At 37.5% G+C, this 16,488-nt stretch overlaps 1 protein-coding gene across 1 annotated transcript in view; it reads left to right on the plus strand.

Moving 5' to 3' along the window:
• Positions 1 to 16,488, plus strand: part of Ryr2 (ryanodine receptor 2) — a 415,387-nt gene that overhangs the window by 309,833 nt on the left and 89,066 nt on the right. Inside the window, exons 72-75 of the mRNA XM_059263016.1 lie at positions 544 to 603; positions 8,661 to 8,795; positions 11,914 to 12,026; positions 14,571 to 14,667. Of these exons, the coding sequence (XP_059118999.1) occupies positions 544 to 603; positions 8,661 to 8,795; positions 11,914 to 12,026; positions 14,571 to 14,667 (405 nt within the window). The remainder of the gene's footprint in view (positions 1 to 543; positions 604 to 8,660; positions 8,796 to 11,913; positions 12,027 to 14,570; positions 14,668 to 16,488) is intronic.

Below are 16,488 nucleotides of genomic sequence, written 5' to 3' on the forward strand. Positions count from 1 at the left end.
ATATGAGCCCAAGGGAGCATGATTTGGTCTTCTTTCTCTTCATGAGTTAGATACTCCTTCTGTTGACCCTTGACATCCTTAGTGAGCAATTAAAGTAGATTGTGGACTTGTTTGAAGTGGTTGCAGCAGAAAGAAGTTTTCTAAGTGGTAGAGAGATGGCTCAACACTTAAGAGTATCTTGGAAAGGACTAGGTTCAGCTCCCAGAACCTACTTTGGAAACTCACAGTCACCTATAACTCCTTCGCCAGGGCATCTTACACCATCTTCTGGCCTCCATGAGCAACTGCACACACACAGACACACAGACACACTCACACAGACTCTCTTATACACACATACACACACACACACACACACACACACACACACACACACACACACTCATATGCACGCCATCCCTCTTTTTCAGAGAGAAAAGAAAAATGTAAACATACCTGTCAGACATACACTATTTAACAGGGTATTTGATCTGTTCTTGTTGACTGTGGCAGTTGATGCATTTATTATGAGATTTCTCTTAGGTAACATGTATTTCTTGACAGAAAGACACCGAGGAGGAAGTACGAGATATAATCCGCAGTAATATACACTTACAAGGCAAGGTAAGCCAGCTTTTACTCCAAATCATGTTTAATATTTTCAGGATATTATTACTAATAGTATCACACTAGCAAGTTAGATAATTTTAGTTGACCATTATTGTACTTGCAAATATCTTGTATTAATAACCTAAATGGAAATAAATGGTATAACTTTAAAAGTAGAGGATTATATATTATAAAATTAAAAACAGTATGTCATAGATTGAATAAATATTGTATATGTGTTTTTACAACTCTTTTTCAAGGTTTGGAGGACCTGCAAACTGGTATCCATAACAAGTTGAAATTTTTCCTTTAGTGTTTAGGCAAATATGTATATTTAGGAATTATTCATATAGAGAAGATATTGAGAATTGCTGCAGTAAGAACAAATGAGTTGACCTAAGGAGAGGAAAATCCAATTGAAGACAAATGTGACTAGAAACTGTTTTCCAGCAATACTGAATGAATTGCTAAAACTGAGTTTTATAGTCCAGTATTTGCTCTTACTTGAAGATTTTTTTAAATACCACTGAGTAGGTCACTCATTTATTCATAGGATATCATGTAAAAAGTTTTATTGTTGCTGGGCATGGTGGGTAGAGCATGCCTATAATCCCAACACTGAAGAGTCTGAGGTGGGAAGATTGTAAGTTTGTGGCTAGCCTGGGTTACATAGCAAAACCCTGAATCCAAAAGCAAAGACCAACAAACGAAAAAGATGTATTATGTGACCCCACCTTTAGGTTCCTACTCTAGTTTGTCATCCTTCTGAGGATTCTGTATAATTCATTACAATGATGAAGACAGAAAAATATTTTTAAAATCACTAATTAGTCCTTCAGTGTATTAAAATATTCCTTCCCACAGACCTGCATTCCTTTATTCCTTTAGCATCTGGGAGGATATGATACAGGTAAAACACACTTCTGCTGTATTCCCAGTGCACATGGATGTCTTTAAGGCAAATTTTCTGTGAACAAAACCATATTTTGGTAATAAATCCCGCAGAGAAAGGGTTTCATTCCTAGTGGAGTGTCTTTTTCAGAGAGAAAAGAAAAATATAAATATTTTTTTGTAGGTTGTCATAAAACCTCCCTCTCAACTCAGGCCTAGAGTTTATACTGTAAGCTCCCATTCAGTGAGAGACATGAATGGTTTTACAGGTAGGTGTTAGATAGCATCATGAAACCCAAGGGTTCCTGGAGTCTCTCCATTTAGATAATCCCTGTTGAGTGCCCTCAGGGTCTACGCTCATGGCAGGAAGTGGTCATGTAGCTCTTGGGCTTTGAGATCCTGCATTCTCCCTAGACATGTGATATTCCCCATCAAACCCTGGTTTGGTGGTGCCAACCTCACAACTGTTCTAGTACTCTCGATACTGGATGCCTTTGGCCTCACTGCTGCATCTATTTCTTGCCACATCAAAACATAGGTACTGGAGAAAAAGTGCTGTTGCCTCATCCAATGTGAGGACTGTCTGGAAAGGGTCTGTTCCTTACTCTCACCTCTCTCTACTCTGAGAGCCCAGTCTAGATGGACACATGGGCACAAATGTGAAGCAGCCTCACTCTAGCTTCATGTTGACACTCCATGGAAACACCAGATGGAGGCAGAAGCCTCAGAGGAGTCATTGTATGAGAGAGAATGTAAAGATTTCAATTTATCAAAAACATCTATTATTGAATATAGACAAGAACAAGGCACATAGTCCTTTGATATGAAAACACAGAAGAAAGCATTTTATTTTGAACAAAGGACAAATAGTTTTTAGAAGTATTTCGTATATGAAGTTCTGTCTCTGGTTTTTTTCCACTTCAATGTTATTTCTGTCATTTGAAGCTAGGCCTTCTTAGGAGTTTGGAAGTTTAAGAAGATCTCTGTTTGTTTCTTTTTCATAAAATCTAGTTTTGTTTCCAGTGGAAATTCTAAAGTGGAGGAGAAAGAGATGGAAATTGTTTTGCCTACTTTTAATGGCATGGCTCTTACATTTTATTTCTTTGAAATGACAGGCTTTTCTCCCATTAAGATGTTTGTATCTGTCAGGTTTTATGATTTTATAGCCTGTCTTAAAAACATGAAGAAAAAATAGTTTAAAAAAAACTTTGAAGCTGGAGAACTGGTTCAGCCATTAACATTTAACTGTTCTTTCAGAGGAGTTTGATTCCAACACTCACACTAGGGAATCTGATATCCTCTACTAGACCACATGTGCACATGCACTCATCTGCATAGAGACACACATATACACAGTTTAAGGAATAAAATATTAAAAAATAAATCACAAAGACTTTATTTTGAACTTTTATTATGAAATATGACAGCATTACCAAATAAAACGTTGAGATTTCTCTTTGTTGAGTGTAAAATTTACATGCTATATTAATTTATATTATTTAAAGTCTTTATTCCATTGAGAATTTGCTATGTTTAAAACTCTATAAGTTTAGAGTTGATTGTGGGCCTATTTCATAATTTATAAACACATGCGAATCTTTCAACAGTTAGTGTGTGAGGAGGAAAGAGACAGGTGAGGCTCATCTTTACCCTATCACTGCCTTTGTCTGTCCCCACTTCAACCTTAAACCCTAAGTGCATCCTTTTTTGTTTTTCATTTTGTCTGTTTTACTTTTTCTTTCTTTTTTTAAATTGAAAATAGATTATTCTCTCATATAATAATCCTGACCACAGTTTCCTCTCCCTCCACTCCTCTCAGCTTCTACCCCACCTCCCCTCTCCCCTGCATCCACTCCCCTCCATCTCGCTTCAGAAAAGAGCAGGCCTCCAGGAGACAACAACCAAACATGACAAAACAAAATACAACAAGACAAGGTAAAAGCCCTCCTACTGAGGCTGGGCAAGGCAACCCAATAGGAGGAAAAGAGTCCCAAGAGCAGGCAAAAGGGTCAAAAACACACCAGTTCTCACTGTTAGGAGTCCCACAAAAACACCAAGCTAACAGCCACAACATATATGCAGAGAACCTTGTGCAGACCCCTGCAGGCCCTGTACTTGCTTCTTCAGTCTCTGTGAGCCCATATAAGCCCTGCTTAGTTGATTTAGTGGGACATGTTCTCCTGGTGTCCTCTGTTGCCCTCTTCTGTGGGATTCCCCAGTCCTTGTGAGGAGGGAACTGGTGGAGACTTCCAATTTAGACTCTTTGCATAATGTCTGGTATAAGTCTCTGCATCTGATCCCATCTGCTGCTGAAGGAATCCTCTCTGATGTGTATAGCAGAGTATCATTAGGAATCATTTCATCGATATATTTATTTTTTAATCCAATTGTGTTTGGTTTGACCCTAGGTCTCTGAGCTATGCACTGTCTGGTTCCTGGCCATGCAAACAGTGTTGGGCATGGGCTCCCTCATGTGGAATGGGCCTCAAGTTAAATCAGACATTGGTTGGCTACAAGTTCTACACCACTATTACCCCAGCACATCTTGCAGGAAGGACAGATTGTAGGTCACAGGTTTTGTGGCTGGATTGGTGTCTACTTTTCTCTTTTAGTAGCCTGCAGAGTACCTTTCCACACCAAAGATACTAGAACAAAAGGGTTAAGACTCAATGCAGGCACCGGCTTAACCTCTCCAAGTCCAGTGAGCTATGTGGATGTTCCTTGGCAATGAAGCTCTGCTGTAAGTTTGCAGAGAGTAACTCTCTGTCCTAGTGGCAGCCTGGGTTGTTTGGAAATCGCCACAGAACTCCCAGGCCAACAACTCAACTGAATGTAACCCAGTCCTGCCACTGGGAGCCTTGCATGGCTATAAGAGATGGCCAGTTCAGACTCCATATTTCCCATTACCAGGAGTCCTCACTGGGATCACCCTCATAGGTACCAGAAAGTTTCCATTGTAGTAGGTTTCCACACTGCCCCCAAAGGCCCCTCATTTCTAGCCATCTGTCCCTGCACTCTCTCCCTCCATCCCATTTCCCTTGCCACTGGATCCCTCCTGCTCCCATCTCCACCCACCTCCAGTTCACCTACAAAATCTATTGAATGTCCTCTTCCCAGGGAGATCCATGCATCCCGCCCCCACCCAGAGTCTTCCTCTTAACCTACCCTCTCCGGCTCTACTGAATATAGCTTGGTTATCAATTGCTTAACAGCTAATATCCACTTATAAGAGAATACATACCGTATTTGTCTTTCTTGGTCTGGGTTTCCTCCATCAGGATGATTTTTCTAGTTCTATCCATTTGCCTGTAAATTTTATGATGTCATTGTTTTTAACAGCTGACTAATACTTCATTGTGTAAATATACCACATTTCCTTTATATATTATTTAGTTGAGGGACATCTAGGTTGTTTCCAGTTTCTGGCTATTATGAATAAAGCTTCAATGAATGTAGTTGAGCAAATGACCTTGTGGTAAGATGGAATGTCTTTTGGGTATATGCTCAAGAGTGGTGTAACTGGGTCTTGAGGTAGATTGATTCCAAATTTTCTGAGAAGCCACCATACTGATTTCCATAGTGGCTGTACAAATCTGCACTCCCACCAGTAATGGAGTAATGTTATTCTTGCTCTATATCCTTTCCAACATGAGCTGTCACTTGTATTATTGATCTTAGCCATTCTGACAAGTGTAAGATAGAATCTCAAAGTAGTTTTGATTTGCATTTCCCTAATGACTAAGGATGTTTTCTTTTTAACTTTATTTTTAACTTATTCTTTGTGTCTTTCACATCATGCATCCTGATCCCACCCATCTCCTGTCCCCTCACATCTGCCCTCTGCCAACTTCCTCCTCCCTGAAAATAAAATAAAATAAAATTTAAGATTAGAAAAAAAGAAGAAGGGAAAGTCTCCTCATGGAAGCTGCAGTGTGACACAGTGAGTCATGCAGTAAACACCTTTATCCATACATCTTTACATGCAGGCATTCGTCTCAAAGAATCATTGGTTTGGTTTGGGGCCCCGAATCTCTGCTACACTGAGGATGTTGAACATTTCTTTAATTGCTTCTCAGCCATTTGAGATTCCTCTATTGAGAATTTTCTGTTTTGATCTGTACCTCATTTTTCAATTGGATTTTTTTATTGGTTTATTGATATCTAGTTTCTTGAGTTCTTTATATATTTTGGATATTATTCCTCTATCAGATGTGCAGTTGGTAAAAATCTTTTCCTATGCTGTAGGCAGCTGTTTTGATGGTGTCCTTTGTCTTATAGAAGCTTTTCAGTTTTACAAGGTCCCATTTACTAATTGTCCTTAATGCCTGTGCTATCAGTGTTCTGTTCAGGAAGTTGTCTCCTGTGACAATGCATTCAAGATTATTCCTTACTTTTTCTTCTATCAAGTTCAGGGTATCTGGTTTTATGTTGAGGTCTTCAATCCACTTGGACTTGAATTTTGTGCAGGATGATAAATACGGACATATTTGCATTCTTCTACATGCAGATATCTAGCACCATTTGTTGAAGATACTCTCTTCTTTCCAGTGTGTATTTCTGGCTTCTTTATCGAAAACCAGTTGTCCATAGGTGTATGGATTTATGTCTGGGTCTTCAGTTTGATTCCATTGATCAACATGTCTGTTTTTATGCCATTATCCTGTTATTTTATTACTACAGCTCTATAGTACATCTTGAAATAAGGGATGGTGATACCTCCAGCAGTTCTTTTATTTTTCAGGATTATTTTAACTATCCTGGGTTCTCTGTTTTTCCATGTGAAGTTGAGAATTGTCCTTTCAAAGTCTATAAAGAATTGTGTTGAAATTTTGATGGGGATTGCACTGAATCTGTATATTGCTTTTGGTAGGATGGCCATTTTTACTATGTTAATTATACTGATCCATGAATAAGGGAGATCTTTCCATCTTCTGATGTCTTCTTCACTTTCTTTTTTTAAAGACTTTAAGTTTTATCATACAAGTATTTAACTTGCTTATTTAGAGTTACCCAAGATATTTGATATTATTTGAGGTTATTGTGAAAGATGTTGTTTCCATTTATTTCTTTCTCAGTCAATTTGTCATTTTGCAAATAGGAGGGCTACTGATTTTTTTGAGTTAATCTTCTATCCAGCCACTTTGCTGAAAGTGTTTATTAACTCTGTGTTCTCTGGTAGAAATTTTAGGGTCACTTATGTATACTATCATATCATCTGCAAATAATGATACTTTGACTTCTTCCTCTCCAATTTGTATCTCCTTGATCTCCTTTAATTGCCGTTAGCTCTAGCTAAAATTTCAAGTACTATATTGAATAGATATGGAGAGAGTGGACACCTTGTCTTTTTCTCGATTTTAGTGGAATTGCTTTGAATTTCTCTCCATTTAATTTGATGTTTGCTATGGGCTTACTGTAAATTACCTGTATTATGTTTAGGTATGTCTTTTGTGTCCCTAATCTCTCCACAACTTTTGTCATGAAGGGTGCTGTATTTTGTCAAAGGATTTGTCTGCATCTAATGAAATGTTCATGTGATTTTTTTTTTCACTTTGTTTATATGGTGGATTACATTTACTGATTTTTTTTTTTTTGTATATTGAACCATTGCTGCATCTCCAGGATGACGCCTACTTGACCATAGTATATGATCTTTTTGATGTGTTCTTGGATTCGGTTTATAAGTATTTTATTGAGAATTTTTACATTTATGTTCATAAGAGAAATTGGTCTATAATTCTCATTCTTGTTTAATCTTTATGTGTTTTTGGTACCAGGGTAAATGTGGCCTCATAAAATGACTAGGCAATGTTCTATTTCTATTTTCTGCAAGAATTTGAGGAGTATTAGTGTTAACTCTTCTTTGAAAGTCAGGTAGAATTCTGCACTAAAACCATTTGATCCTAGGCATTTTTTTTTTAAATTGGAAGACTTGTAAAGATTCCTATTTCACTAGGGATTATAATCTACTTAAATTGTTTATCTGATCTTAATTTAACTTTGATAAGTGGCACATATTGAGAAAATTTTCTATTTCTTTTAAATTTTCCAGTTTCATGAAATACAGGTTTTTAAGTATATCATTAAGTTTCTGTACATTTCCTCGGTGTCTGTTGTTATATCCCCCATTTTCATTTCTGATTTTGTTATTTTGGATAATCTCTCTTCACCTTTTAGTTGATTTGGCTAAGGGCTTGGAAATCTTGTTGATTTTCTCAAAGAAACAGCTCTTTGTTTTATTTTTTTTTGTATCGTTCTCTTTATGTTTTGTTGATTTTACCCCTCAGTTTGATTATTGATTGCCATCCACTACTTTTGCATGTGATTACTTCTTTTTGTTCTAGATATTTCAAGTGTTCTGTTAAATTGCTCATATGAGATCTCTTCAATTAATTTTATGTAGGCACTTAGTGCTATGAAACTCTTGTTGACATTTCATATCAAAGTGTCAAAAACAATCCTGGGAGGTTCCAGGGCCTCTGGGATATGCTTTCCTGGCCCTATGCTGCTGACTGGTGACTTTCCCAACCAACCCAAAGGGTCTCCTGTGGCTTCATCGAGTTTTTGGGTCCCCAAGACACCAAGGCTGGTGTCTTCCACCCTGTTTGCCCACCATGTGTTTACCCCCTAATTACATCTTAACTACTCTAGGGAAATATTCCCAATCACTCAAACAGTAGATCATGTCTCATGGTTCCTTATATGTCTTCCTCATAACTCTGATTAAAATGATAAACTATAGTATAATTTCTATCCTGTCTGCTACATGAGAATTTCATGAAAACATGAGGTTTTACTTTTGTGGTCTCTAAATAGCACTTGCTTGATTTTTTTTAGTGATATATTTAAGATGTGCATCATAAAATGTAGATGTACATAGACATGGAGAAATGGTTATAGCAGTCAAGCAAAACTAACCTTGCCATTTCCTCCCACGGTTGTCTATTTGTGTATTTGCATATAGGTTTCAAATCTACTCAGCAAGTTTTAGTGATGTGGTAGCATCTTATTAAAGGAGCTATCACACAAGGCAGTGGCTCCCTAGATTCTCCTGTGTAACTATAGTTCGGCGGGTGTTTTAGTACTCTCCTATGTGTGCTTAGTGATCATGGTAGAGCAGTTAGTGATCATGCTGGACACCTCCTCTCTCCAGTTGTCACCTTGTGTTTTCTTGCCCACAGTTGGAAGATCCTGCAATCAGGTGGCAAATGGCTCTCTATAAAGATTTGCCAAACAGGACAGAAGACACCTCAGACCCAGAGAGGACAGTGGAGCGTGTCCTGGATATAGCAAATGTACTTTTCCATCTTGAGCAGGTCAGATCTTTGTGTTAATTTCATCATAATGGCCTTAACCACATGAAATGTTTTTAAAATGTACATTAATTTTTAACTGTGGTCCCCCAACCCCCATTTATGCTTAGAATATTGATTACAATGAGCATATAATTCATTATTTCCAAGATTATAGTTTTTGGAGACATTTGTAGATAGTATGTTTCAGGAGATCAAGGCCTTCAATTTTATTATATTTTTCAAACTTTTCTAAAATTTTATAGACTGTTAGTAGTATATTCTAAACCTTTCTAACAAAGTATGACAGAATTATACCAGATTTCAAATATTTTATTTTTATATCATTTTAATACTTCATATAAATTATGTCTGAGATATTTTGTCTTTTACTGGTTTAATATCTGAAGTGTTTTCTCTTTTACTTACTTTACCTTTGGTTTTATGAGAGATTTTTGAACAATTTCTCTCTGAGATAAAGAGCAAATTACATTTATAGAAGAATCTTACATTGACAGTAAAACCTCAAAAGGAAAATATTTTTGCATCATTTGACAGTCATCTCCTGTTTTAACTACCAAGTTCTTGTGTGTTTTTGTCTTTACTTTGTCGCCTTAGTTCAACAATCTTCAAAGCAGTAATTCTTGAGACACTCTCAGTTAGAAGGTTACATTGTATGTTTATATTATATTAAAAGCAGTCCTTTACAAAATACATGTATCCAGGCAATTGTCTGGTTTCCATACATATATCTAAATCTGTTTGTATAAAGTTTAGATCCATTACATGGAATTTACACTATACACAAATTAACATGTTCTCTTTAAAACATGACATCTAGTCAATGTGATAACATTAGAGGGCTAGAGAGATGGCTCAGTAGGTAAAATGCTGGCTGTGAAAGCACAAGGACCTGAGTTCAGATCCCCAGCACCCATGGGAAAACTGAATATGGTGGCACATATCTGTAACTACAGCACTGGGATGGGTAGAGACAGAGGGGGCCTGAGGACTTACTGTTTAGGCAGCCTGCCTGAGGTTCACTGACCTGTAAGTCAGTGAGAGATCCTGCCTCAAATACTAAGGTGTAGAGGCTTTAAAATACACTGATCTCTGCCCTCTGTTCACAAACATATTGGTGTGAGCATCCACCCATGCACATGTATTCAACATGCACAAGTGAAATAAATACTTAAAATTTAAAAAAAAAAAGCACGATTACAGCAAAGTGAGAGGCTAGAGTAGTCTGCCAGTGGGTCTCTAACAGTACTTAGGTGGTATGCTTTCTTAATACTGAAGCTGAAATAATAAAATGCCCTATGTCATCCCAGGAACCTTCCTACCTTTGTGCTGTAAGGATTAAGCTTTGATTTTTCTATCCCCTTTAGCCACATTTGCATATATAACCATAATATTAATAAACATGTTGCTTTGATTTATACTAGATATTGTTTGAACATCTATCCCTGCCTTGACTGGTTAAATAACATATGGAGATGGTTCAAAGTAGCTTGTCCCACTACTTAAATTTTTCCTTGTATAATTTTTTGACAAATTTTGAGGCTAGATGCCAGTTGGATCCTTTTCTGTCCAGCTCACAACTATATCTTAAATTCTCAAGAACTTCATATATGTCTAAGGGTTTTATCATACGTAGCAGAATGCCATGTATTTATCAAAACTGCTGCCTTTAAAGTCTCAGATCCCAAAGTGGAATTTTATATTGGGATACACTGGCTCTCATTGGACCACTCAGCTGTTGGTTCTGTTTTAATCTACACTATTCTCAATAAGAGTTTATTCCACCAAATGCTCGCATCAAGAAGACAATTGAAGTGGACATTTGCTAGATTGTTACGTTGATCTTATGGAGGACAGAGAGTCAGAGAAATAAGTGCTTGTCAGTTAGACAGATTGCTCTGTTAAAAATGTCTGCAGTGGCTCAGTCAGTCTTAATGTGTTCAAGAATTACTATATTCATATTCCAAGCATTTATTACAAAGCACAATATATTTGGCTTTACTTTGGGCTAACATAACATTTTCATTTTTTCCAGAAATCTAAGTATACTGAGTATACTGGCCGGAGATATTTCAGTCTGGGAAGTACAGTGCTCCATTGCTTAGAGAATACTAATTAATTGACAAAACCATACTGGGAATTTATCTTCTTTCTAATACTTATGATTAATCTCCTTTTTTCTCTTGAAGTTTCAAGCACCATTATTCAAATAAATAGCCTGTTTGCATCATTTCTTGTAACTTTCAAATTTTCATTTATCTTGCCTAACAAAAATAGCTTCATATTTTAGTACTTTTGTAATATTAAATCCTTCTTTTTACTCCTGGTACTGAGCTCACAAAGCCTTGTTATCTTCTTTTATTAAAGAGCAGTAGACTTTTCATTAACACTTCGTATTTGTGGTTCCCATACTTATAATAAAAGTAGTTTCACTAGATATGTAAGTGAGTACGCTCCTATGTAGGAAACAAAACGGAATGACCCACAAAGGGGATCAGAGAAATGAAAGGAGGACCTGAGTTTGGTCATCAGAACCCACATTTAAAAAGCTGGGCCTGGTAATAAGTGCTTGTAATTCTAGCACTTGGGAGACAGAGATAGATCTCTGGGACTCACTGGCCAGCCAACCTATCCTAGTTGGTAAGTTCTAGGCCAATGAAAGACCTTGTCTCAAAAAAAGAAAAAAAAAAAACCAAAACAAGGTGGATGGCAACTGAGGAATGACACCCAAGGTTGTTCACTGGCCTCGATATGCATGCTCACATGTGTGTACATGCATGTATGTACAAATATGCATATACATGAAATTAAAAACTTCAAGTACTTACAATTTTGAGAATGATGCAAAATGATTTTATGTAGAATACTTTTTGGTTTTTTTGATTTTAAAGATAACAAGGCTTGGGAGCTACAGGCTATTTGAAAAATAGGTAATTTTTACTAAGTACCATTTGAAAACATCTCAAATTTAGCTTTGGGTAATTTTGAGGATATAATCCTAACCAAAATAATTGTTAGGCAATTTCAAATAAATTTAAAATATGCAGCTGATTAATATCACTGAGGGTGTATTGAGGCTGTAAATGTATGTTTATTGTTTATTTGTGCCATTCTATCTCAGGTGGAACATCCTCAGAGATCAAAGAAGGCTGTGTGGCACAAACTACTCTCTAAGCAGAGAAAAAGAGCTGTTGTTGCCTGCTTCCGGATGGCCCCCTTATATAATCTGCCAAGGTCAGAATTTTTTAAATGTTTAAAAGAGATTATCTTCTCTAAATAGTGGGTAACAATGATAATTTATCCAAGGGATGAATAGGAGAGAGTTATTGGTTCTTATAACTCATCAGTTTGTTTTCCTCTTTTCAATGTTTTTGTTTGAACCGTAGATTGCACTGTCACTTAAAAATGATATCTGTTGAGGAATATCTTCTCACATAGGGGAGGACATGCAGTGTAATTGGAAACATTCTTTGAAGTCCAGTTGCTCAGATTTCAATTTCAGTTTCTGTATTGCACAACATTGATCAAGTTGAATCCTTCACTTCACTATGGTTTCCCCTTCTGGACTATAGCAGGACTGACCCCATAAAGTACAAAGACAGACTGATGAACTAACATGCAGAGAGTGCTTGTCAGTATGCTGATTACAGTAGATGCTAGCCATGGCTACTGTTTGTATAATTGTTCTCGTACAAAGAAAAGAAAAGATACTCTCCTGACTTACAGGTATGACAAAATGAACTCAACAGACCCATTGCTGTTCTCTTAGGATTAAAACAATGCACTTGTTAATAGAGAGATATAATATAGTGCATTCAAGTCTATCTTGATGACCTGTGATAGCTTCCTGGATATTCTCCCAAAGCACTGGGCTCTTTGCTACTCTTAACTTTCTGCAAGTAACCATATCCCTACTGTATTGGTTACTTTTCTATTACTGTGATAAAACACCAAGACAAAAGGTAACTTAGAGACAAAAGAGTTTATATGGACTTAAGGTTCCAGAGGTGTAAGATCCATCATGAAGAGGAGTGGCAGACATGGCAGATGGAGTAGCAAGCTGAGATCTCACATCTTGAATTGCAAGCACAAAGCAGAGAGCAAATTGGAAATGGTGTGAGTCTTAAAACTCTCAGAGCACAACTCCAATAGCACATTTCTCCAACAAGGCCACACCTCCCCAAACAGCTCTACCAACTAGAGGCAAGTATCCACATGGCTGGAACTATGGGAGATATTTCTCAACCAAGCCACCACATCAATGTCTTGTAAACAGGGCTCAGTTCAACTGTATCTCCTTTTGGAACACCTCTGATCTTGTAAGTCAGCTCCTTCCTTCTGTATGTTTATATAGCAAGGTTACAACTTCAGGTTGTTACATTGTATGCTACAGTGTTCAGGCTACTTGCCTCTCTGATTCCCACTTTAAGGTCCAATATAATTTGAAGTTTCTGTTTTCCTAACCCTGGACAGTAACCAGTGCCTTGCCATTCATTGAATTTCTAACATATTGGAGAAAGGATTAATCTTACAAAGACACCACTTAAACCATTTCAGGAGCATCTGAGCTGAGCTAGGTGAATATGGATTTCCCAAGGCTGAACATGTTGTATATTTAAAAGTCTAAAATCTATGTGCATGACGCTTAGGTCTTGAAAGCAGTTGAATACATCCTTTGGCTTGCCTTTTTCATATGCAGGAATTTACAGAGCTTTTGAGTATTCCCAAACATGTTGTTAGTTTCTCTCCTGTTTTTCAGGCTCTTTTTAAATTCATCTGGCCATTATGGCTCTTGCTTTCCTAACACACCTCTGTTATTGTTGAATGCAGGCTTTCCTTATACAATATCATTCTATATTTCAAATATGATGTCCACTTACTATTCTTTTGTCCTTTCTCACTTAAATCTTACCCATTTCTCTCATTAGCATTGTGATGTGTTTTATTGACTCTTCTAGTCTTCACTGAATTTTTTGTATTTGATAGGCAAACATTTTTTGAAATTTATTTTTTTTAATTGTGTGTATGTGTGTGTGTGTGTGTGGCATGTGCAGAGGTGGTTGTGGTGTTGCACATGCATTCAGTAATAACAGAGGCCAGAAGAGGGCATTAGAACTACTACTAGCTGGAGTTACAGGTGGTCATGAACCATCTGCCATGGGTGCTGGGAACTGTTTGGATCCTTTTGAACAGGCAGCAAGTGCACACCACAGAGCCACCTCTTCAACTTCATGTGGACATTTTTTTTTTAAATGAGTGCTCTAAGATTTCATATTCATTCATAGAGTTGTAGAAAGTTCACATAATACATTCCACTCTAGAATGGCCAGAGCCTATGTTTGAAGTTAGTTTGAATATAGGCTAATTCTTCTGTTGGCTTATATTACTTAGCAAGGATCACAGCAGGAAATAATAGCCACTATTTAACTTACATCTATCCAATGTACTTTCCTACCCTTTATCTCACTTTAAGTCTTATAAGATGGAGATGTAGATACAATTATTCTTGTTGCATGTATGAGAATTGTGAAGATTGAAAGCTTAACATGTTACAGAGCTTAGAAATGTCAGAACTGGGACTAAATCCAGAGCCAATATATGAGATGAGAAACCTGCCTTTATATGGCACAAGGAATTGTCTGTGAAGAGAAGAATCTGTAACAGGACATTTATTTTTATTTTATATTTTGGTACACAGATAATCTGATAATAATGTACTATTGAATTCTTGTTCAAATATTTAAAATCCCTTTGTTTGACATTGTGTTTATCTTTTAGGCATCGGGCTGTCAATCTTTTTCTTCAGGGATATGAAAAGTCTTGGATTGAAACGGAGGAGCATTACTTTGAGGATAAATTGATTGAAGATTTAGCAGTAAGTTTTTCAATGGAGTTATAAAATGAAAGAGTATTGAAAGAAAATCATTACACTACACATTGGTCTTAGGAAACTTTTTAATTTCTACTGTTGCCACATTTACTGTTTATGACAAAATATCCCTCTTTTATTTTCCAAAATACATACCTATCAATATCAAATAATTCAAAATATAAAATGAAAAGCATGAGTTATTTTATTAACTAAATGATGTTCAGTTAGTCTCTTAAACTATTCAAAGCCCTATCCATATTAAAGCCAAGATGAAAATCTAAAAGAAATTATCCACATCAACTAAGTTGAAGACTAACAGACTGTTGCTGATTTAAAGTTAAACAGGTCAGAAGATACACCAGGATCTTCTCACACATCCAAGATCAGAAGATGCACATCCAAACAGGTCCTCTCATAGACCCTAGGTTAGAAGATGCACATCCACACAGGTCTTCTCATGGACCCTAGGTCAGAAGATGCACATCCACACAGGTCCTCTCATAGATAGACCCTAGGTCAGAAGATGCACATCCACACAGGTCCTCTCATAGACCCTAGGTCAGAAGATGCACATCCACACAGGTCCTCTCATGGACCCTAGGTCAGAAGATGCACATCCACACAGGTCCTCTCATAGATAGACCCTAGGTCAGAAGATGCACATCCACACAGGTCTTCTCATGGACCCTAGGTCAGAAGATGCACATCCACACAGGTCTTCTCATGGACCCTAGGTCAGAAGATGCACATCCACACAGGTCTTCTCATGGACCCTAGGTCAGAAGATGCACATCCACACAGGTCTTCTCATGGACCCTAGGTCAGAAGATGCACATCCACACAGGTCTTCTTATAGACCCTAGGTCAGAAGATGCACATCCACACAGGTCCTCTCATGGACCCTAGGTCAGAAGATGCACATCCACACAGGTCTTCTCATGGACCCTAGGTCAGAAGATGCACATCCACACAGGTCTTCTCATGGACCCTAGGTCAGAAGATGCACATCCACACAGGTCTTCTCATGGACCCTAGGTCAGAAGATGCACATCCACACAGGTCTTCTCATGGACCCTAGGTCAGAAGATGCACATCCACACAGGTCTTCTTATAGACCCTAGGTCAGAAGATGCACATCCACACAGGTCCTCTCATAGACCCTAGGTCAGAAGATGCACATCCACACAGGTCCTGTCACAGATCTGGAAGCACCATGTGTTCTCTTTGCATGCCACAGCAATCTGTATCTCTCTCTTAACATCAAATGTGGTCCATCCTTTCACTCATATTTTTTTCTCTTATTATTTTCCACTAACAAAACTCTCTCATTCTATAAGCGTAGAACAGCTGTCTGTCTGGCCTGGTCAGGCAATGAGGTATTTCTCATAAGTGGAGTGCATGTGGAGGAGGAGGAAGTTGGGATAAGCATGGTACTCAGCAGGTAGAACTTCCATCCGATAGTGCCAGGAGGAAGGCTTTGTTTTGATGGGTGCTATGCCCTGGAGGACTTGGGGACATCAACATATTTTATAAGCTAAGCTACTGTTTTAAACCATCTTTCCAAATGAATTTTTAAGCACAAGTTCCACAGAAGTATATAGAGTTGCTGAAGACGTTACAATTTCCAAGTTAAAGATCTCTTATAAAATTATAAGAGCTATGAATAAATGCAACACAATGTCTAAAAACCTAACTTTGATTGCCCTTCCCATCTCTTTCGAACAGACAATGTTGCCCAAATTGGTTTCCAACTCTCTGTGTAGCCAAATAGAGACTTGAACTCCTGGTTCTTCTATCTCCACTCTCATGAGTTTTGGAATTCTG

This window comes from Peromyscus eremicus, chromosome 5 (assembly GCF_949786415.1).
Source record: "Peromyscus eremicus chromosome 5, PerEre_H2_v1, whole genome shotgun sequence".
Taxonomy (NCBI): Eukaryota; Metazoa; Chordata; class Mammalia; order Rodentia; family Cricetidae; genus Peromyscus; species Peromyscus eremicus.